The 21,777-nt window shown below is 49.8% G+C and overlaps 1 protein-coding gene across 1 annotated transcript in view; it reads left to right on the forward strand.

Moving 5' to 3' along the window:
* Nucleotides 1-21,777, forward strand: part of PRKDC (protein kinase, DNA-activated, catalytic subunit) — a 3,158,350-nt gene that overhangs the window by 2,695,713 nt on the left and 440,860 nt on the right. The window contains exon 77 of the mRNA XM_078687323.1: nucleotides 10,888-11,092. Coding sequence (XP_078543449.1) covers nucleotides 10,888-11,092 — 205 coding nt within the window. The remainder of the gene's footprint in view (nucleotides 1-10,887; nucleotides 11,093-21,777) is intronic.

The raw sequence follows: 21,777 nt of genomic DNA on the forward strand, positions 1-21,777 counted from the left end.
ACCCAGGTACTGAATTGGCACTGGGCCCTCTCTAAGTCCCTGTACCTAGGGCTGAGGTGCACCCAGAAGTCTCCCAGGGGCTGCAGCATGTATTATGCCACCCCTGGGCTGACTAACTAAACAGACACAACTGGCTGCTTGACAGCTGGGGCAAGGTGGTGTAATCACCCTTTGCTGTAGATATAGTATACCTATATTTAAACCTAAATGGACACACAGACCTCCTATCAGTCACTCCTATGGCAGGCCTTGACAATCCTGAAGGCAGAGTGCTTGGAATCGTGTGAGATGGTGCTCTGGCATGAGCTGAGCCTGTCTGCGGCTTTCGGGACCCATCCCTTAGCCGTTTCCATGATATCGCATACCATATACTCTTAAGTGCATTATAATCCTCGCGGTTATATGCCAACTCTGGTATCGCTTTATCAAAACATGTCGAGTAAGGTGTCATATGAATTGGAATACTAACCCCTCGCCAATTCTGGCGACGGGGTTAGCATTCCACCCTTCTAGAGGGACACGACATGTATGTGACCTGTAACCCCGGTTAAAGTCAGACAGAGCCTTAGCTCCACAAAATGGATGCTGCCACCGAGACACAAGTCTGCCCTCCTGCTGCTGGGAGTCCTCCCAGCCCAGGAGGCAAGGACAAAGGGTTTCCTGCCAGGGGCGGTGCCAGCACCGTCCCAGACAGGATTTTGTGTATTCTAGGTAGGCAGGGCTTTAGAGGAAGGTGACTGCAAGTGGCACCCCGGTGCTCACTGTGCATAGGCCGGCTTGAACCAGTTCCAGGGGCACTCCAGCCCCTGATCTGGGGAAAGCCCGCCAAAGGAGAGGGGTGTAACCACCCCCCTCCTAGTCCCACCCATAGGGCAGGACTTAGTCGCGTGCCAGCCCCTTTTTGCAGGATAAAGGTAGGAACTGGCCCCCTTCCAAATCAGATCATCTTTGAATCCTGAAACTACTTTCCACGAAAGGAACTCAAGACTTCTTCCCAAGATTCTCCCTTGTGACAAAGGAGTAGTCACCCTGCAGCAGCAGGCACCAACCAAGCATCGCGGTTTGTTGCCAGTCTCTCCTTCGGATCAAGACTGCTCCAGCACGACGAGAACCGGCTTCCCTGGCACCTCTGACCTCTACCTACATCATCAGTCACGCTGAGATTCGTGGGTGTGACGAGACCTCGAGGGACCGGCCATCTTCAGAACTGCACGACGCTTGTCCAGCACGACCACCGAGTGACCCTCGACTGAGTGCTTTGGGGTAAGAGAAGCCCCGACCCTGAGCAGCTCCAGCACCGAAGTTCAGCCCCCCTGCATCCACGAGATCTGCGTGGGGCCCTTCTGCTTTTTACTGCTCACCGCGTTGTCCCGGTCACTTGCCCGTTGGCTAGTGGCCCTTTTACGACGCTCCACGACGACAACCACTGCTGGTCTGGTTGCTCCAGACTAGCCCTTGCTCCCCTCCAAAAGAGGAGCTCCCTGGACCGTCCTGGTCCACTCAAGACGCCATTTTAGGCCCACCGCGTGGGCCTAGCATTTGCCAAGACTTGTTGCCCAATCCTGGGTCCAGCGACGTCGACAGCAAGTACCTTCGTGGGACAGCTCGCACCTCCATCCTTGTCGCCGACAACGCCTCCTGGTCCGAGAGACTGCAGAGCCCAGCAGCGCCCACTCACCTGGCTGAGGTGACTTCGTCCGGTGCCATCCTGGTGCCCACTCAAATCACTGGCTAGTGATTCAGAACTTGGTCCCCTCTGCTTACAGGTTTCTTCTTCCCTGATCCAGGCTTGGATCACCACGAACTTTCTTCACTGGCCGCCTGCCAGCAACTTCTTTCTTCAGGCTCCTGGATCTTCAACGAGGGTTTCCGACGCAACTTCAACCCTAAGCAGCCGCAGCCCCTGGGCTAGGTAACCTGAGTGCTCCGGTGCTCCAGCATAGTCCGACACCCTAAGTGTTCGGATCCACTCCCGTTTTCGACCCACCTAGTCGGGTTCGCCCGAGAACAGTAACTTTGCAACTGCTAGCCTCCATAGACTTTTTCCCGCCTTACGCGTGAGAGTTCCCACTCTGCACACGACGTCCACAGGCCTCCTGCATCTAATCCCAGTGTTTAGAATTGTAGGCCTAGCGATTCCTGAGTCTAGAAAAGTATTACTTACCTGCTAGCAAGTTCGCATTCCACTTACTGAGTATATGGTTTTTCGTGCCCCTAGGGCATCTGTGTAAATTGTGCGACTTAAAGTATTTTCGTAAGAGTTTTGTTGTGTGCTTAGCTCCCTGACTCATAAAGAGTTCAGGGTAGACTTGTTATAAATAAATATCTGTTTATTTTCATAACAACTTGTGTGGTGTCCTTTCACTTGGTGTTCAAGGGGTAATGTGATGGTAAAACAGCTGGCTTAACACGCCCTCTAGAGTCTTAGCCTTAGACTGCTCGTATCCATGCTACTAGGATAGCTGGTCTATAAGGTTGACTTACAACCAATCATCAATAAGGGTTGTTTGGACTGATACATAGTGATCACTAGAATAGTGAGCACTGCATATCAGGCCAACTTCTCACATTGCTGAGCAGCGGTTGGGATTTGAGCTTGCTGTTGTTTTACCACACATATCCTAAGAATATCATTTGAAAGATCACATAAGTACTGAGGTACATATAACTTAGCTTAGAATACTCTAAGTTCTACTGAACCAGCTGTTGTAGCTCCTTGGGCCTAGCACACCCTAAACTACAACTCTATCAAGGGATCAGTAGGCAAACATATAGTGTAGGTAAGTGCACCACTTACACCTCACTAGAAAAGCATGTCTACCCAGGGAGAGTCTACTGAGACCCCCCTTGTGGTTATTGACCCTCCACAGGTCACTTCAAGATATGCAGCTCTCAGTTTCCAGGAGATGAGACAAGTGTGTACCTCCAGGAAACTGAAACAGGGGTCTAACCCCACCATTCCCTTTCTGATAGGTCTCTTAGAGACTTATGATGCGAGAAAGATTTCTCAGCTACATGGGAATATGCCAGCCTTAGAGGGTACCTCTGGGGATCCAGACCTCCCCAACACTGCCAATGCAGTTGAGGAGGAGGATCAAGAGGAACTCTACGGGGATGAGGTAGACAAAGGTCTTGAGGTAGTCAGAAGGCTAACTAGGGCCAACTTAGACTTACTTGGGCTAGGATCTGGGGGACCCCCAGTACTGACCCGAAGTGGGCCTAACCTTGGAGTTAGGAGAGATAGATCTCTTTCTAGGGACTCCAATAGATCTCTGCACTCTAATGCCTCTTCTCAGAGGAGAAGGAACTCTCCCCAGAGGAGATTGACTTCCCCCCAGAGAATAGAGCATGAAGCTAGAATGAGACAGGCTGCTCTGAGGATTGAAAGGGAAGAACTTGCCCTGGCCAAAGAAAAGCTTGCCTTTGCTAGAGAGCAGCAGATGAGTGGGATAGGTCCCACTGGTGGCAGCAATCTCCCAAGACATAGAGAGAAGGGTTTAGATACTAAACACCTGACAAAGATAGTGCCCCCCTTTAAACAAGGGGATGACATCCAGAAATGGATGGCTGCTTTGGAGAGGGCCTGCACTGTGCAGTGCATTCCCCAGAGTCAGTGGGCAGCTATACTGTGGCTCTCCTTTGATGGTAAAGGTAGAGATAAGCTCCTCACTACAAGAGTAGAGGATGCTAACAATTACCAGGTCCTGAAAAATACACTGGTTGATGTGTTTGGTTTAACCACTGAGCAGTACAGGTTGCTGTTCAGAGACACCCAGAAACTCAGTCTCAGGACTGGTCTGACTTTGTGGATTGTGCCACTAAGGCTTTGGAGGGCTGGTTGCTGGGTAGCAAGGTTACTGATTACACAGGATTGTATAATCTGATGATGAGAGAACAAATTTTAAACAATTGTCAGAACCAGTTGTTGCACCAGCACCTTGTTGATTCAGATCTGACCTCTCCCCAAGAATTGGGAAAGAAGGCAGACAAATGGGTCAGAACAAGGATCAAGCAGAACCAGAACCAGAACCAGGGTGGTCAGAAGAAAGCAGACCAGAAGGGTAACACTAAGAATGAACAAAATGACCAGAAGTCTTCACCAGGTCCCCAACAAACCAAAGAGGGTGGGGGTCAGGCTTCCCAGAAGAAGAAGACTCAAGAAGGCCAGTCAAAAAGGTGGTGCCAGTACTGTAAAAGTAAGTCTCACTGGTTTAGTGAGTGCACCAAAAGAGGAGGGCAAACTCCTACCACTACAGCCCCTAAGGCAACTGCACCCCCTAGTACAGTCAGTAGTGGTAGTGTACCTCCCAAGGCATTAGTTGGGTTAACCTTGGGAACTGAGGGGTCTGACAACTTAGTTGGCACACTCACTCAGGCTGTCCTTGTCTGTACAGGGGATATGGATATATCCCCTGACACAAGTCCCAATACTTTGGGCAAATACAGGCAGACACCTTTGATCAATGGCAAACTGGCTCAGGCCTATAGGGACACTTGTGCCAGTGTCACCATGGTGACACCAAACTTTGTGGACCCTGGACAGATCATGCCAGGTACAGATTTCCTGGTGACCAATGCCAGCAACGTCACTACCAGTCATAGTATGGCGATTGTTGCTTTCTCCTGGGGAGGGGTAAGTGGCCAAAAGAAAGTTGTGGTTAGTTCAGACCTCCCAGTGGATTGTTTGTTGGGCAATGATTTGGAGTCATCCCTATGGTCAGAAGTGGAGCAGAGGACTCACATGGAAATGTTAGGCTTGCCAGCACATGTGCTTGCTGTGACTAGGTCACAGGCCAGAAGATGCCCCACTGAACAGGTGCTGGATCCTGGAAGAAGGGACCAGACACCTTCCAAGAAGAAGAGCAGTAGGGTTAAGGCTTTGCCTTCCCCCTTGCCCCAGGTTGAGGATCAAGTCTCTGAGGAGGCTGATCTGAGAGAGCTGAGGGCAACTGAGCCTAAAGAGCTTGAACTTGATCAAGTTGAGTTTCTGGGCTCAGGGGGACCCTCCAGAGAAGACCTGGGGAAGGCACAGTTAGACTGCCCTTCCCTTGAACCCCTCAGACAGCAGGCTGCTGCTGAGGCTGCAGGGAATGCCACAGGTGCCCACAGGGTATACTGGGAAGATGGACTCCTGTACTCTGAGTCAAGAGACCCCAAGCCTGGTGCAACCAGGAGGCTGGTCATCCCCTTGTCTCTGAGAGGTTTCCTTCTCACCTTGGCCCATGAGATTCCCCTTGCAGGTCACTTAGGTCAGACAAAGACTTGGGATAGGCTTGTCTCACACTTTCACTGGCCCCATATGAATGAGAATACCAAGGAGTTTTGTCGCTCCTGTGTCACTTGCCAAGCCAGTGGTAAGTCAGGTGGCACAACAAAGGCCCCCCTCATACCACTACCTGTGGTGGGGGTTCCCTTTGAAAGAGTGGGGATTGACATTGTTGGTCCAATGGAACCCCAGACAGCATCAGGGCACAAGTTTATACTGGTGGTGGTGGACCATGCCACCAGGTATCCTGAAGCTATTCCACTTAGGACCACTACAGCACCTGTAGTGGCAAGGGCCCTAGTTGGAGTGTTCTCCAGAGTGGGCTTCCCTAAGGAGGTCGTTTCTGACAGGGGTGCAAACTTCATGTCAGGATATCTGACTGCAATGTGGAAGGAGTGTGGTGTGAACTACAAGTTCACCACACCCTATCACCCACAATGCAATGGGCTTGTTGAGAGATTCAACAGGACCCTCAAAGGGATGATTCATGGACTACCTGCAACTCTTAGGAGAAGATGGGATGTCCTGATCCCCTGCCTTTTGTTTGCTTACAGAGAGGTCCCACAGAAGGGGGTTGGCTACAGCCCTTTTGAACTTCTGTATGGGCATCCTGTAAGAGGACCCCTGTGTTTGGTGAAGGAAGGATGGGAGAGACCTCTCAAAAAGCCTGCAACCAACATAGTGGACTATGTACTTGGTCTCCGCTCCAGGATGGCTGAATACATGGAGAAGGCATCCAAAAACCTAGAGGCCAGCCAAGAACTCCAAAAAGCTTGGCATGACCAGAAGGCTGTCCTGACTGTGTACCAGCCTGGACAGAAGGTGTGGGTGCTGGAGCCAGTGGCCCCAGCAGCACTCAAAGACAAATGGTCTGGGCCCCACACCATCATTGAGCAAAAGGGAGAGGTCACTTACCTGGTGGACCTTAGAACTCCCAGGAGCCCTCTCAGAGTGCTCCATGTGAATAGGCTCAAAGCATATGTCGACAGGAAGGACATGAGCTTGCTCATGGCCACAGATGAGGGACAGGAGGAAGAGAGTGACCCTCTCCCAGACCTGCTCACTCAGAATCCTGATGATGGATCAGTAGATGGTGTTGTCTTTTGTGGCAGCCTCTCTGAACATCAGCAACAGGATTGCAGGCAAGTTCTGCAATCCTTCAGACATATGTTCTCTCTGACACCCAGCCAAACTGATTGGTGTACCCATGAGGTTGACACTGGGGACAGTCTGCCTGTCAAGAGTAAAATCTACAGACAGCCTGATCATGTTAGAGACTGCATCAAAACTGAAGTGCAGAAAATGTTGGAGCTGGGAGTCATTGAGCCCTCAGATAGCCCTTGGGCTAGCCCAGTAGTTCTAGTGCACAAAGCCTCAAACCCAGGGTGGTAAGAAAGAGATGAGGTTTTGCGTAGACTACAGAGGACTCAATGCAGTCACTAAGACTGATGCCCACCCAATACCAAGAGCAGATGAACTTATAGATAGATTGGCTTCTGCCAACTACTTAAGTACGTTTGACCTGACAGCTGGGTATTGGCAAATCAGGTTAGCTGAGGAGGCCAAGCCCAAGACAGCATTTTCTACCCCTGGTGGGCATTATCAATTTGTGGTAATGCCCTTTGGTTTGAAAAATGCACCTGCCACCTTCCAAAGGTTGGTGAATCAAGTTCTCACTGGGTTGGATGACTTCTGTGCAGCTTATCTTGACGATATTGCTGTCTTTAGCTCCACCTGGGAGGATCACCTGGTCCACCTGAGGAAAGTGTTAGAGGCCCTGCAAAAGGCAGGCCTCACTATCAAGGCCACTAAGTGCCAGATAGGGCAGACACAGGTTGTATACCTGGGCCACCTTGTAGGTGGAGGCCAGGTTCAGCCCTTGGAGAGTAAAATACAGGCCATCAAGGACTGGGCTCCTCCAATCACCCAGACTCAGGTTCGAGCTTTCTTGGGCCTGACTGGTTACTATAGGAAGTTTGTCAGAAATTATGGGTCCATAGTGACCCCCCTTAATGACCTGACAAGTAAGAAGATGCCAAAGAAAGTTCAGTGGACAGAAGGCTGTCAAAAGGCATTCAATGACCTAAAGCAGGCCATGTGCACAGCACCTATCCTAAAGAGTCCAGACTACTCCAAGCCATTCATTGTCCAAACAGATGCTTCTGAGTTGGGTGTGGGAGCTGTTCTATCTCAACTGAATTTTGATGGTAACGACCAGCCCATTGCTTTTATTAGCAGAAGGCTGACCCCCAGAGAGAAAAATTGGTCAGCTATTGAGAGGGAGGCCTTTGCTGTGGTTTGGGCCCTGAAGAAGCTGAGGTCCTACTTGTTTGGAACTCACTTCACAGTTCAGACCGACCATAAGCCCCTCTTATGGCTAAGTCAGATGAAGGGTGAAAACCCCAAACTACTTAGGTGGTCCATTTCCCTACAGGGGATGGATTTTACAGTGGAGCACAGACCTGGTAATGATCATGGCAATGCTGATGGGCTCTCCAGGTATTTCCACTTAGAGCAAGAAGACTCACCTGGTCAAGGTTAGTTTATTGTCCCAAAGTTTGGGGGGGGGTCATGTAGGAGAGTAGGGTCTGCAATCCTATGATCACCCAGATTTTTTGCTTTTTGCTTCACTGGTTTACGACTTCCCTGGCTGTGGGCCTGCTAATCAGACCCACAGCCTAGCTGTTCTCTCTATTCCAAATTGTACCCAGGTACTGAATTGGCACTGGGCCCTCTCTAAGTCCCTGTACCCAGGGCTGAGGTGCACCCAGAAGTCTCCCAGGGGCTGCAGCATGTATTATGCCACCCCTGGGCTGACTAACTAAACAGACACAACTGGCTGCTTGACAGCTGGGGCAAGGTGGTGTAATCACCCTTTGCTGTAGATATAGTATACCTATATCTAAACCTAAATGGACACACAGACCTCCTATCAGTCACTCCTATGGCAGGCCTTGACAATCCTGAAGGCAGAGTGCTTGGAATCGTGTGAGATGGTGCTCTGGCATGAGCTGAGCCTGTCTGCGGCTTTCGGGACCCATCCCTGAGCCGTTTCCATGATATCGCATACCATATACTCTTAAGTGCATTATAATCCTCGCGGTTATATGCCAACTCTGGTATCGCTTTATCAAAACATGTCGAGTACGGTGTCATACGAATTGGAATACTAACCCCTCGCCAATTCTGGCGACGGGGTTAGCATTCCACCCTTCTAGAGGGACACGACATGTATGTGACCTGTAACCCCGGTTAAAGTCAGACAGAGCCTTAGCTCCACAAAATGGATGCTGCCACCGAGACACAAGTCTGCCCTCCTGCTGCTGGGAGTCCTCCCAGCCCAGGAGGCAAGGAGAAAGGGTTTCCTGCCAGGGGCGGTGCCAGCACCGTCCCAGACAGGATTTTGTGTATTCTAGGTAGGCAGGGCTTTAGAGGAAGGTGACTGCAAGTGGCACCCCGGTGCTCACTGTGCATAGGCCGGCTTGAACCAGTTCCAGGGGCACTCCAGCCCGCCAAAGGAGAGGGGTGTAACCACCCCCTCCTAGTCCCACCCATAGGGCAGGACTTAGTCGCGTGCCAGCCCCTTTTTGCAGGATAAAGGTAGGAACTGGCCCCCTTCCAAATCAGATCATCTTTGAATCCTGAAACTACTTTCCACGAAAGGAACTCAAGACTTCTTCCCAAGATTCTCCCTTGTGACTAAGGAGTAGTCACCCTGCAGCAGCAGGCACCAACCAAGCATCGCGGTTTGTTGCCAGTCTCTCCTTCGGATCAAGATGCTCCAGCACGACGAGAACCGGCTTCCCTGGCACCTCTGACCTCTACCTACATCATCAGTCACGCTGAGATTCGTGGGTGTGACGAGACCTCGAGGGACCGGCCATCTTCAGAACTGCACGACGCTTGTCCAGCACGACCACCGAGTGACCCTCGACTGAGTGCTTTGGGGTAAGAGAAGCCCGACCCTGAGCAGCTCCAGCACCGAAGTTCAGCCCCCCTGCATCCACGAGATCTGCGTGGGGCCCTTCTGCTTTTTACTGCTCACCGCGTTGTCCCGGTCACTTGCCCGTTGGCTAGTGGCCCTTTTACGACGCTCCACGACGACAACCACTGCTGGTCTGGTTGCTCCAGACTAGCCCTTGCTCCCCTCCAAAAGAGGAGCACCCTGGACCCTCCTGGTCCACTCAAGACGCCATTTTAGGTCCACCGCGTGGGCCTAGCATTTGCCAAGACTTGTTGCCCAATCCTGGGTCCAGCGACGTCGACAGCAAGTACCTTCGTGGGACAGCTCGCACCTCCATCCTGGTCGCCGACAACGCCTCCTGGTCCGAGAGACTGCAGAGCCCAGCAGCGCCCACTCACCTGGCTGAGGTGACTTCGTCCGGTGCCATCCTGGTGCCCACTCAAATCACTGGCTAGTGATTCAGAACTTGGTCCCCTCTGCTTACAGGTTTCTTCTTCCCTGATCCAGGCTTGGATCACCACGAACTTTCTTCACTGGCCGCCTGCCAGCAACTTCTTTCTTCAGGCTCCTGGATCTTCAACGAGGGTTTCCGACGCAACTTCAACCCTATGCAGCCGCAGCCCCTGGGCTAGGTAACCTGAGTGCTCCGGTGCTCCAGCATAGTCCGACACCCTAAGTGTTCGGATCCACTCCCGTTTTCGACCCACCTAGTCGGGTTCGCCCGAGAACAGTAACTTTGCAACTGCTAGCCTCCATAGACTTTTTCCCGCCTTACGCGTGAGAGTTCCCACTCTGCACACGACGTCCACAGGCCTCCTGCATCTAATCCCAGTGTTTAGAATTGTAGGCCTAGCGATTCCTGAGTCTAGAAAAGTATTACTTACCTGCTAGCAAGTTCGCATTCCACTTACTGAGTATATGGTTTTTCGTGCCCCTAGGGCATCTGTGTAAATTGTGCGACTTAAAGTATTTTCGTAAGAGTTTTGTTGTGTGCTTAGCTCCCTGACTCATAAAGAGTTCAGGGTAGAGTTGTTATAAATAAATATCTGTTTATTTTCATAACAACTTGTGTGGTGTCCTTTCACTTGGTGTTCAAGGGGTAATGTGATGGTAAAACAGCTGGCTTAACACGCCCTCTAGAGTCTTAGCCTTAGACTGCTCGTATCCATGCTACTAGGATAGCTGGTCTATAAGGTTGACTTACAACCAATCATCAATAAGGGTTGTTTGGACTGATACATAGTGATCACTAGAATAGTGAGCACTGCATATCAGGCCAACTTCTCACACCGATTTACTGATACACTCTGCATTTACATTTGAGGACACAGACAGCCCTGAAAGAAATTGGTGTTATTGTCTGGGTGGCGCTTATATGCGGCCCTGTTAGTCACTTCTGGAGCGAAATGATGTCGGTGCCGAGCCACACAATGTCACCTAGCAGCGTCAAAAAGAAACATTGGGAACGTTTTCAGATCCTGTCTGATGCCTGGGCATTATCCATAGGCGAAAAATCTTTGGTTAGATAAAGTGTCAGCCATTAAGATCGTTACTAAAGGTAAGTAACTTGTTCTTTTGGAAATTAATTGATAAATAATTTTTAGAGTCTTTAAATTAATGGCTCACTTGTCATTCTAATTCATTTTGTCAATTTCAGGCCTATGGCAAGGAAATGGATAAACTCTTTGGAAAAGGAGGCTCGAAACTCTTGGATATGGAACTCAAATCATTCACCACAGTCACGGATTCTTTGTTTTCTAAGATGAAAGAATGTCAGAAAGAACCAGGAAACCTGAAAGAATGTTCTCCTTGGATGAGTGAATTTAAATCTGAGTTTTTAAGGAATGAGCTGGAAATACCTGGTTTGTAACCTCTATGGCAGTGTTCACAATACATAGCTTGTGTACTTAAAATTGCGAGTCTTGTATAGTGTGTAACATGACCTTTGTTATCCTTTCTTGAATGTTTATGGCAACATAGAAATCTCTGAGTGAATTTATTTGGTTCCAATTGATTTAATATCATGTCTGAACACACAACACATCCTCTTTCAGCAGTAAACCTGAGTGTTTGTGTCATTTATTTTCAACAGCCACCATATTTCTGAATTTCTTTAGAAGCATACATAATTTTTTACTTGACTATACAAATATTTCCATCTCATTGTAGATATCTGATATTCTCCAGTATTTGGGGTGTCTTTCATAGATTCACATGCCTGAATCATTCCCCGTCGTCGGAGTAGGAGTCCCACGGTATATAAAAAAGCAGTAATAAGCCATTTGTACATAGCAAATAACAGTTACAATAAACCAGGAAGTGAAGTAGCCTCAGCTACCAATGAAAAAACTTCCACATTAGTGACCATCCAAGTCATTATGTTAGACCAAACTGTAGCCAATCAGGCCACAGCTCCCACCTAGGTATTCTCCCCAGAGACCCAGGCTGTCAGATTTTTTACCGCACGTCGTGTGATAGGGAGTCTCTCTGAGCTCTGCTCAGTTTATTCTTCTACTTTGAAAGTTGAAAGTTTTTCTTCTTTCCAACATGTCCACATCTAAGTCCCTTTTCAGGGCTTGTGACTCTTGTGGCAAGGCAAGGCTCTTCAAGGAAGACCCTCATTCTCTCTGCATATATTGCTTGTATCCAGACCATCAGGCTAAGGAATGCAAGATTTGTCGCACCTTTCCAACAAAAACCCTCAGGGGCAGAGAGGGTCGCCTCCTACTATGGATACAACGGAATAAGGACAAGGACTTACCACTCTCTGAGGTAGGAAGTTTGGCCTCTATGTCTTCTATGGGATCTAGGAAGAGAATAGCTGAGGGTACAGTAACTACCCCTAAGGCTAAGGTGGCGAAACAGGCCCAGCACACGCTCGCTGCTGAGGAACCTTCGACTTCTAAGGTGAAGAAAGCCTGTCAAAAATCTGTCAAACAGCCTGTCATTAAAAAGACTGTCCCTTTATTGTCACCTCAGAGGCCTACAACCAAGGCAGCAGCTTCTCTGCCGGTTTCCTGTCAGACTGCCACTACAGTGACTTCTACTGTGACCTATTCCTCACCAAAACCCTCTTTGGTGGTGGCCTCGGTGTCCTCACCTACTTATGTGCATGTTCAAATTCGTCCCATCTCGTCGACGAAGAAAGTTTCACCTACCGTCGACGAGCCTCCGTCGACGAAGCCCTCCTCAGCGCCGAAAAATCCCTTCCCGTCGACGACGACACTACCGTCGACGAAGAAGGCCTTGCCGTCGACTGCTTCACCGTCGCCGAAGCACCCGTCGACGGACTCATCGTCGACGAGGAAGACTCCGTCAACGATCCAACCGTCGACGAAGAAGACACCGTCGACGGCCCCGTCGACGCCTCGTCGACGAAGAAGATAACGCCGTCGACGGCCCCGTCGACGACCCCGTCGACGGCCCCGTCGACGAAGAAAAATGTTCCGTCGACGACGAAAGGTGTTCCGTCGACGACGACGACGACGTCGTCGACATCGAAAAATGGATCGTCGACGAGACCTCTCCAGCCACAGTCGTCGACGACGGCGAGTTCGTCCCTCACAGCAAAGTCAATGCCACAGGACTTCTCGGTGGCCCAAGGGAATCCAATGACGCCAAAACTGTCAACTTGCACAGATCTTCAAGTATGGTCTGCAAAGAGCAACCCCATATCGTTGCCTTCTCCAGCCACCACTGCGGCGATTCTACAACGCCCATCACAGTCTGCATGTATGTCACCACTCACGATGCCAGACAGGCTTTTGGATTCCGACGAGGACTCTGGTGGAGACTTATTTCCGGCAGCTACGAGTCCATCTGACTTGCTCATACACGTTAAGGAACAGGAGGAAGAGGAGCAGGTGACGCAACACACAGGGTTGGATCCTGCACCCCCATCAGGGACACAAATGCCCATGGAATTATTTAGAAATGTAATGTCCATGTTGGATGATTACTATCAACGTTTTCCGCCCTCGGAATCGGGCGAATCACACATCACTTCCCCCCCGCCCAGAGGAACTCCGCATTCAGTCCCTCCTAACATGGAAGAATCGGTACATGCCCCATCCATGCCTGTACCATCTACTCAACCGGTGGATGACAATTCTGAAGAGGAGGCTCATGAAGAAGGGGAATTGGATGACTCGGATTCGTCGGAGTATGAGGATTATCAGGCTGACTCCCCTGCTCCAGATGAACAGCCGAAGGCTGAATCACCGCCGGTGGATATTGCAAATTTCCATAGGATTATGGATAACGCTACCAAACGATTTCTCATTACCATGGAGACAAAACAGGATGATTGTTTCCTGTATGATTTCAAAAATCTGTCCCAAAGACAGAGCTGGTCGATACCGATAATAGAGTTTATTTGGAAAGAAGGTCTAAAGATCATGGCCACTCCAAACTCTTTACCTCCAGTTTTGCCACGAGTGGATAAAAAATACAGAGCGCCTGCTTCTTCACCGGCTTGCCTGATTGGACAGGCCAAGGCAGACTCAGTCATTGCACAAGCAGCTCAAAAAAGGGCGAAAAACCCATCATCTCAAATCTCCACGCCTACAGACAGAGACGGTAGACGACTCGATACCATTGGCAAAAAAGTTTCCACGATTGCAGCAACCACAGTAAGGGTTGCTAATTCTATGGCGATTCTTGGCCGATACGATAGGCAAATGTGGTCTGACATTTCGCCTTATATTAAGAAACTGCCTGAACCGGACCGGTCTGAGGCTATAAAAATTTTACAAGAAGGGGAGTGTGCGTCGTCAGAGATCATTGACGCTGCAGTGGATGTAGCAGCTACAGGCTTCAGACAATTGGCAGGAGCCGCAGTCCTTCGGAGAGAGGGATGGTTGAAATCTACATCCTTTAGACATGAAGTACAGTCCAAGGTCTTAAATATGCCTTATGATGGCGAGTTCCTATTCGGCTCGCACGTGGATGAGGCTTTGCAGGCCATCAAAAAGGATACTGAAACTGCACGATCTTTGGGCACTCTGCAGTTTCGTAAATCTTCCTTTCGTGGCGCAAGAGGAAGGGGAAATTTCTCCAATAGGGGAGGATATTACCAACAGCGCAACTACACCACTTCTCAAAACACACAAAGGTACCAGCCATATAAGCAACAGCCTTATGGCCAAAGACGTAACTCTTACACACAGCCCCGAGGAAAACCAACATATCGCGGAAGAGATAACACCAACAAGAAGTGAGGTTCACTTCCTGCCGCCAAAGTGTCCCCGCCAAAAACGAATTGGAGGAAGAATATCCCAACATTACTCAAAATGGTCCAAGATTACTACAGACAAATGGGTGCTGGATGTGGTATCCAAGGGACACATTTTAGAATTTGTAAAAACCCCTCCAAATTCTCCTCCAAAAGGGCCGCCCCCAGCACATCTCAAGGAGCTCTTCATCCAAATCAATTCCATGATTCGAAAAGGGGCAATCGAGAGAGTACCTCGACACCAGAGAGGGACAGGTTTTTACTCTCGTTTTTTCTTGATACGCAAAAAATCAGGGGAATGGCGCCCAATCCTCGATTTGCGTGCCCTGAACAAATTCATCAAAAAATTTACGTTCAGAATGTTGACACTCCAGGAGATCCTACAGTTTTTGGCAGAAGGGGACCACTTGGCAACACTCGACCTTCAGGATGCCTACTTCCACGTCCCTATCTTCCCCAGACACAGGAAGTTCCTAAGGTTCAGAGTGGCTGGCAGGGATTTCCAATTCAAGGTGCTTCCCTTTGGACTACGTTCAGCCCCGAGGGTATTCACGAAAATGCTAGCACCCGTAGCGGCGCACCTACGATTGCAGGGAATTCAAATATACCCTTATCTGGACGATTGCCTTATCAAGGCCAATTCCTACGCCACAGCAAACGACCATGTCCAAAAATGCCTTTGCCTGTTTCAAAGCCTGGGGTTTTCAGTGAACTTCGAGAAATCAGATCTAATTCCATCTCAAAGAAAGTCCTTCTTAGGAGCAACGCTGGATTCCAAGCTCGCCCAGGTCTTCATTTCAAACGAAAGGCAGAAAAAGATCAGAACGATGGCAACCACACTCCTCAGAAAAGAGTACGTTTCTGTTCGGAGATTCAAATCTTTCCTAGGGATGATCTCTTCGTGCATCCCTCTCACTCCAAACTGTCGTCTGAGGATGAGACCATTACAAGAGGAACTCAGTCACCAATGGATGCAGATATCGGGGTCCTTCGAGGATCTCATTACACTGACGCCTCGAATGAAGGACACAATCCTGTGGTGGAGTCAGGCACGCAACCTACAAATCGGCTGTGCCTTCCTCGCAGAGGTCCCAAGGTTCATATTGACCACGGATGCCTCCCTAGAAGGTTGGGGCGCTCACCTTCAAGGGATGACGATCAGCGGCAAATGGGACGCTCAACAGAAGAAATGGCACATCAATCTGCTGGAGTTACGAGCCATTTTCCTCGCCCTAAAATCCTTTCTGGCAATCCTACAAGGCTCCACAGTGTTGATTCGAACAGACAACACAACGAGCATGCATTACCTGAACAAGCAGGGGGGCACAAGATCAGCCCGGTTGTCTCAACAGGCTCAAGAGATCTGGACTTGGGCTCTGGATCACGACATCAACTTGTCAGCGGTGCATGTTCCGGGAGTAGCCAATGTACTGGCAGATTCGCTGAGCAGATCCAAGAACAGCACTCACGAATGGGAACTGCATCAGCCAGCGCTGGATCGGATCTTCCAGAGGTGGGGTCTCCCCGATCTGGACCTGTTTGCAACTTATCAGAACAAGAAATGTACTCACTTTGCGAGCTGGATTCCCCACAGGGACTCTTGCGGGGACGCTCTATCACTCAATTGGGAACGGATCTTTGCCTACGCCTTCCCGCCAATTCCGCTAATACCCAAGGTCATCAACAAAATGAGAAAGCAACCGTGTCGAATTATCCTGATTGCTCCACGGTGGCCACGACAATATTGGTTCACGCAGCTTCTCCTTCTATCAGAATGCGAGCCAATTCAACTGCCCCGAATTCCACACCTTCTAACAATCCAAGAAGGCAAGGTGTTTCATCCAGACCCTCAATCTCTGAAATTATCGGCTTGGCTCCTCAACACCACGAGTTTGCGCACTTGAACATTCCACAAGACTGTCAGGAAGTCCTGGCCAATGCTAGGGCGCCTTCCACAAACAAAACTTACAAACTAAAGTGGAAACGTTTCTGTGTTTGGTGCCAAACTATGAATTTGCATCCAATGACTGCGGAGCCAGAAGCGATCTTGCCCTTCTTTTTGCAGCTCGCTAAATCAGGTTTGGCGCACTCAACACTTAAAGTGTTCTTAGCCGCCATATCACGATACCGTCAGGACGGTAAGACTTCTCTATACTCCTCAAGGATAATACAACAATTCTTTAAAGGCTTATTTCGTATGTTTCCACCTGTACGCCGGCCACCTCCATCTTGGCATTTAAATATAGTCCTAGCACAGCTTCTTCGCCATCCCTTTGAGCCTATTCATAAGGTTGATCTCAAGTTCATCACTTGGAAGATTGCATTACTGCTGGCACTAACATCAGCCAGACGAGTGAGTGACATGCAAGCATTCACCATTAAGCCACCATTCTTGCAATTCACACCTGACTCTGTGATACTACGCACCAACCCGAAGTACATGCCCAAAGTACCATCGGATTTTCATCTCAATGAGCCTGTGATACTTAAGACATTTTTTCCCAATCCGCAGTCACCAGCTGAGCGGGCTTTACACACATTAGACATTAAGAGATGCCTTAAATTTTATCTTTCAAGAACAGCTGCCATCAGGAAGACGGATCAGCTATTTGTGGCATATGGCAGACCAAGACAAGGCTGTGCTGTTACAAAACAGACTATCGCCAGGTGGGTCTCATCCACGATAGGGCTCTGCCATCAACAAGCAGGTAAACCCTTACAGACCTTACCTAGAGACCATTCTACAAGAGCAGTCTCCTCTTCAACTGCGTTGTTTGCTGGTGTGCCTCTCCCGCATATTTGCAGAGCAGCAACATGGTCCAGCAGGCACACATTCACGAGGCATTACTGTCTGGATTCTTCAAGCGACACCGATGCCTCGGTGGGGAGAGCAGTCCTGCGAAATCTGTTTCAGTAAGGTGAGCCTCTGGTGTTCTCTCCCACCTCCTTTACACTCTTTACGCTTTCTTATGATATTGCATTGCTTTCTTTTTATGCATGATAACTATGTTTTGGCGTATAAGAGCGAGATATTGTATTACTGCTAACTACTCGGATTCAGGCATGTGAATCTATGAAAGACACCCCAAATACTGGAGAAGAACAATAGTTACTTACCTGTAATCTGTGGTTCTCCAGTATTGGTGTCTTTCATAGATTCACATGCACCCACCCACCTCCCCTCAGAGTCTCACCCAGACTGTTATGATATAGCTGTATATACTCTGGTACACTCCAGTGCTACAAAAATCTGACAGCCTGGGTCTCTGGGGAGAATACCTAGGTGGGAGCTGTGGCCTGATTGGCTACAGTTTGGTCTAACATAATGACTTGGATGGTCACTAATGTGGAAGTTTTTTCATTGGTAGCTGAGGCTACTTCACTTCCTGGTTTATTGTAACTGTTATTTGCTATGTACAAATGGCTTATTACTGCTTTTTTATATACCGTGGGACTCCTACTCCGACGACGGGGAATGATTCAGGCATGTGAATCTATGAAAGACACCAATACTGGAGAACCACAGATTACAGGTAAGTAACTATTGTTCTTCCGTGCCAAGTGTCCATAGTTTCAGACAAAATTCTTGTGCTGCAGGTGGAATGATGAAAACCTCATATTAAAACATTAGCCACTTGCCTTTCTTTTAACATTGCTTAAACATGTGTTTCTGAGACTTCTAATAGCTCCCAGTGTCCTCTAACAAGCCCACATTCTTGAAGTCTTTTTGGGAATGTCTCAGACAGATTTCTATTTCTGATTTCCACTTGCTCTAACTGTGGTCGGACCACAAACCCAGGGCCTGCGCCATCTGCCAGTTGATGCACCAACGGCTATCCTAGAGCCACTCATGAAGTGGTCTGGTGTTGTAGCACAAGAAGGCGTTTTGTCGCTCCTCGTCCTAATCTTGTGGATGATCTAAAGCCTGGTCCTGAAGTCTCTCTCTCGATCAGTCGTCTTCGAAGTCCAAATCATCATCATCAAAGTCTGGTAAGTCAAAGAAGAACAAGAAGGCGTCTAGGCTTACTTCTTCTCCCCTCGATCTTGTGCTTCTAGGTCACGCTTGTGCACTACCCCTATAGAGCCAGAGGCTGGATTCGCTCCGCACTTTCCTGGAGCAACCCATGCCCAACTGTAGGAGTGCACTCCATTTTTGGGCCACCAGTACTCTCTGGTGTGCCTTTGGGACCCTCGGAGCCGAGAGGAGCCCCGGCTGGAGTACTGTTAGGAAGCTTGCTTCCATCACCAACTGGGCCCTTCTGTTATGCTGACGGACCCAGACTGACTCTGCCGCCAAGGCCTATGCCAGACCGTATCCACCCAACATAGCTGGCCCCACCCAGTGACATGAACCTCATTGTCCGGACGCTATCCCTTCTGGCTCGGACACACTACCCCAAGCCTTTTACAGGCTGAGTGTGAAACTTGACTTTGGGGAGGCGATGACGACACCTACTGCTTTTTGTATCCCTCCGGCGAGATGGCCCATCCTTACTAAGATGACAACTGGTATAAGGAGTTGGGAGATGCAACCGGACTGGATACGTCTCCAGATGCATTTGTGGTCTTATCTTTGGGACCTGCCACGGAGAAAGGCTCATCCTTCACCGTGGTGGTGAGGAGGGTAGTGGAGGTCTGCAATCTGTAGCTACTCTTCATGCAGGTTAAGAACAACGTCTTAACAAAGTTGCTTCTGTCAGGGTTATCCCCCTCAGAACCCCTGCTTCCCTTCAGTGAAGCCCTCACGGATACTCTTCTGGGGACTTCGGCCAAGCCCTGCACTGGTGTTCCAGTGCACAGGGTGATTGCCCTTCACCACCGCCCGTCTTCCTCACCCTATACCGGAAAGCCTGGTGGTGCATGACTCAACCTCCAAACTTCATCCCAGCGCATTCCCCACCTCCTCCTGGACAGGGAATTCAATAGGCTGAAGTCCTTTGGAAAGAGAATCTTCTCTTTCACCAGCCTAGCATTACGGTTAGTGAATACCGCATGCCTCTTGGGGCCACTGTTCCCATACCACAAACCAAGTGGTGCCCATGGTCTCGGAAGAGGGGCGATCCATACTGAACCAGGCCAATATTTGTGGCAGGGACGCAGCAAAGTTCTCGATCAAGTGTGGGTTGGACACAACTTTTTTCACAGGACGTGGCTATTGCCTCCCCAGTGGCACTACACTGCCATTCCTGGTTCCAGTCGACTGGCTTCTGGGGTGTTGTGTGTAGGAGAGTAAGGTCTGCTTCCTATGGTCACCCCCACGTTTTGCTTTTGCTTTACTGGTTTTCCACTTAGATGTGGCTGTGGGCCTGCTAATCAGACCCACAGCCCAGATGCACTCTCTCTAAATTCACACCATGTACTCTAGGTACATCCACAATTGGGAATTGGTTCACCTTGTCAGCCCCTGTAGAAGTGTACCCTAGGTACTCAGGGCATAGGTGTAACCAATGCCTACCAGGGGCTGCCGCATGTATTATGCCACCCCTGGCTGGCCACTCAAATAGACACAACTGGCTGATCACTCAGCTGGGGTAAGGTTGTGTAATCACCCCTTGCTTAGGTATAGTATTCCTATACCTACTTGCATATAGACACATAGTAACCTATAAGTCACTCCTATGGCAGGCCTTAACAATCCTGGAGGCAGAGTGCTTGGTTATGTGTGAGATGGTGCTCTAGCATGAGCTGAGCATGTCTGCAGCTTTCGGAACCATGTCCTTATAGCTGTTCTATGATATTGCCATACCATATACTTTTAAGTGCATTATGAACCTCGCGGTTAAATGCTAACTTTGGTTTGGCTTTATCCAAACATGTCGTGTAAGGTGTCATACGCTTTGGAATACTACCCCCTCGCCAATTCTGGCGACGGGAGTAGCATTCCACTCTTCTAGAGGGAGAAGACATGTTAGTACTGATTATCCCGGTTAAGGTTAACCAGAGCCCCAGCGTCACAAAATGGACGCTGCTGCCACAGACACAAGTCTGACCTCCTGCTGCTGGGAGTCCTTCCTGTCACGGAGGTTTGGACAATAGGTTCCTGCCTGAAGAGGTGCGAGCACCACCCCACACAGGACTTTGTGTATTGGGACAGGGAAGGCTGAATAGATTGAGACACTGCCTGGGGCACACTAGGTGCTCCATGCATACCCCAGTTCAAACCGGTTGCTGGGACACTCCAGCCCCAGCTCTGGCGTGAAACTGGACAAAGGAAAGGGGGTGTAACCACCCCCCTTCCTGGTCCCACCCATAGGAGGGACCTAGAAAGTAATCCAGCCCCTTTTAGTTGTATAAAGGTAGGAGCTGAGTCCTAGGATTTTAAATTTAATCCTGGAATCGAAACTTGACACAAAACTCTGGACCTTCGACATTCTGCTGAAGCTGAAGACTGAAGAATCTCCCTTGTGGCCAAGGAGTGACAACCCTGGGGAACCAGGCACCATCAAGCAAATCAACTGCTTGCTTTGTCGACGCTCCCGCCGGGACCCGAGCACAGAGCCTGACAAGACCCAGACTTCCAGACCTCTCTGACCCTCTCTTCACGACTGCAGCATAGCTGAGATCCGTGGAGGCGACGAGACACGTGGGACCGAACATCTTGAAAAGCCTGCAACTTGCTAACTGGCCAGCTCCTGAGGTATCCTCGAAGCTGTGCACTGGGGATTGAGAATCCCCGACTCCGAGCTCCACCTGCACCGAAGATCAGCCCTCCACACTCCACGAGTTCTGCGTGGGGCCCTTCTGCTTGTGTTCTGCTCGACGCGTTGACCGGTTGCTGGCCCGTTGGCTAGTAGCCTCTGTGACGACAATCCTTTTGAACCAACTCGCTGGTCTGGTTGCTCGAGACTGGTCCTTGCCTCCCTGCAAAGGTGAGGCACCTCAGACCTTGCTGGTCTGCACCAGAAGCCTTCTTTGAATCCTGCGTGGGTTGCCTTTGCCAAGGCTTGTTGACTCTAATCTGGCAGTCGACCCCTCCATCTGCGAGAACCTTCGTGGGACAGCTCGCCTCCAGCACCTGGTCGTCCTCAACGCCTCCTGGTCCGCGTGGCTGAAGAGACAAGCTTCAAGACAGCACCTGATTGCTCCTCCACATCATCTGGTTCCATCCTGGTTCCACCCGGTCACTGGCTAGTGACCCAGACTTTGTCCCCTCTGCTTTCAGGTCCTCTTCATCCTCAATCCACCCTTGGATCCACCCGGACATCTTCCTCCTGGTCGCCTGCAGCATCTTTCTTCACAGGCTCCATAGGCTTCAACGGCGAAACCCGACACATCTTCACACCTATGCACCCGCCGTCCGTGGGTGAGGTAACG

This window comes from Lissotriton helveticus, chromosome 4_1 (genome assembly GCF_964261635.1).
Source record: "Lissotriton helveticus chromosome 4_1, aLisHel1.1, whole genome shotgun sequence".
NCBI classification, from domain to species: Eukaryota; Metazoa; Chordata; class Amphibia; order Caudata; family Salamandridae; genus Lissotriton; species Lissotriton helveticus.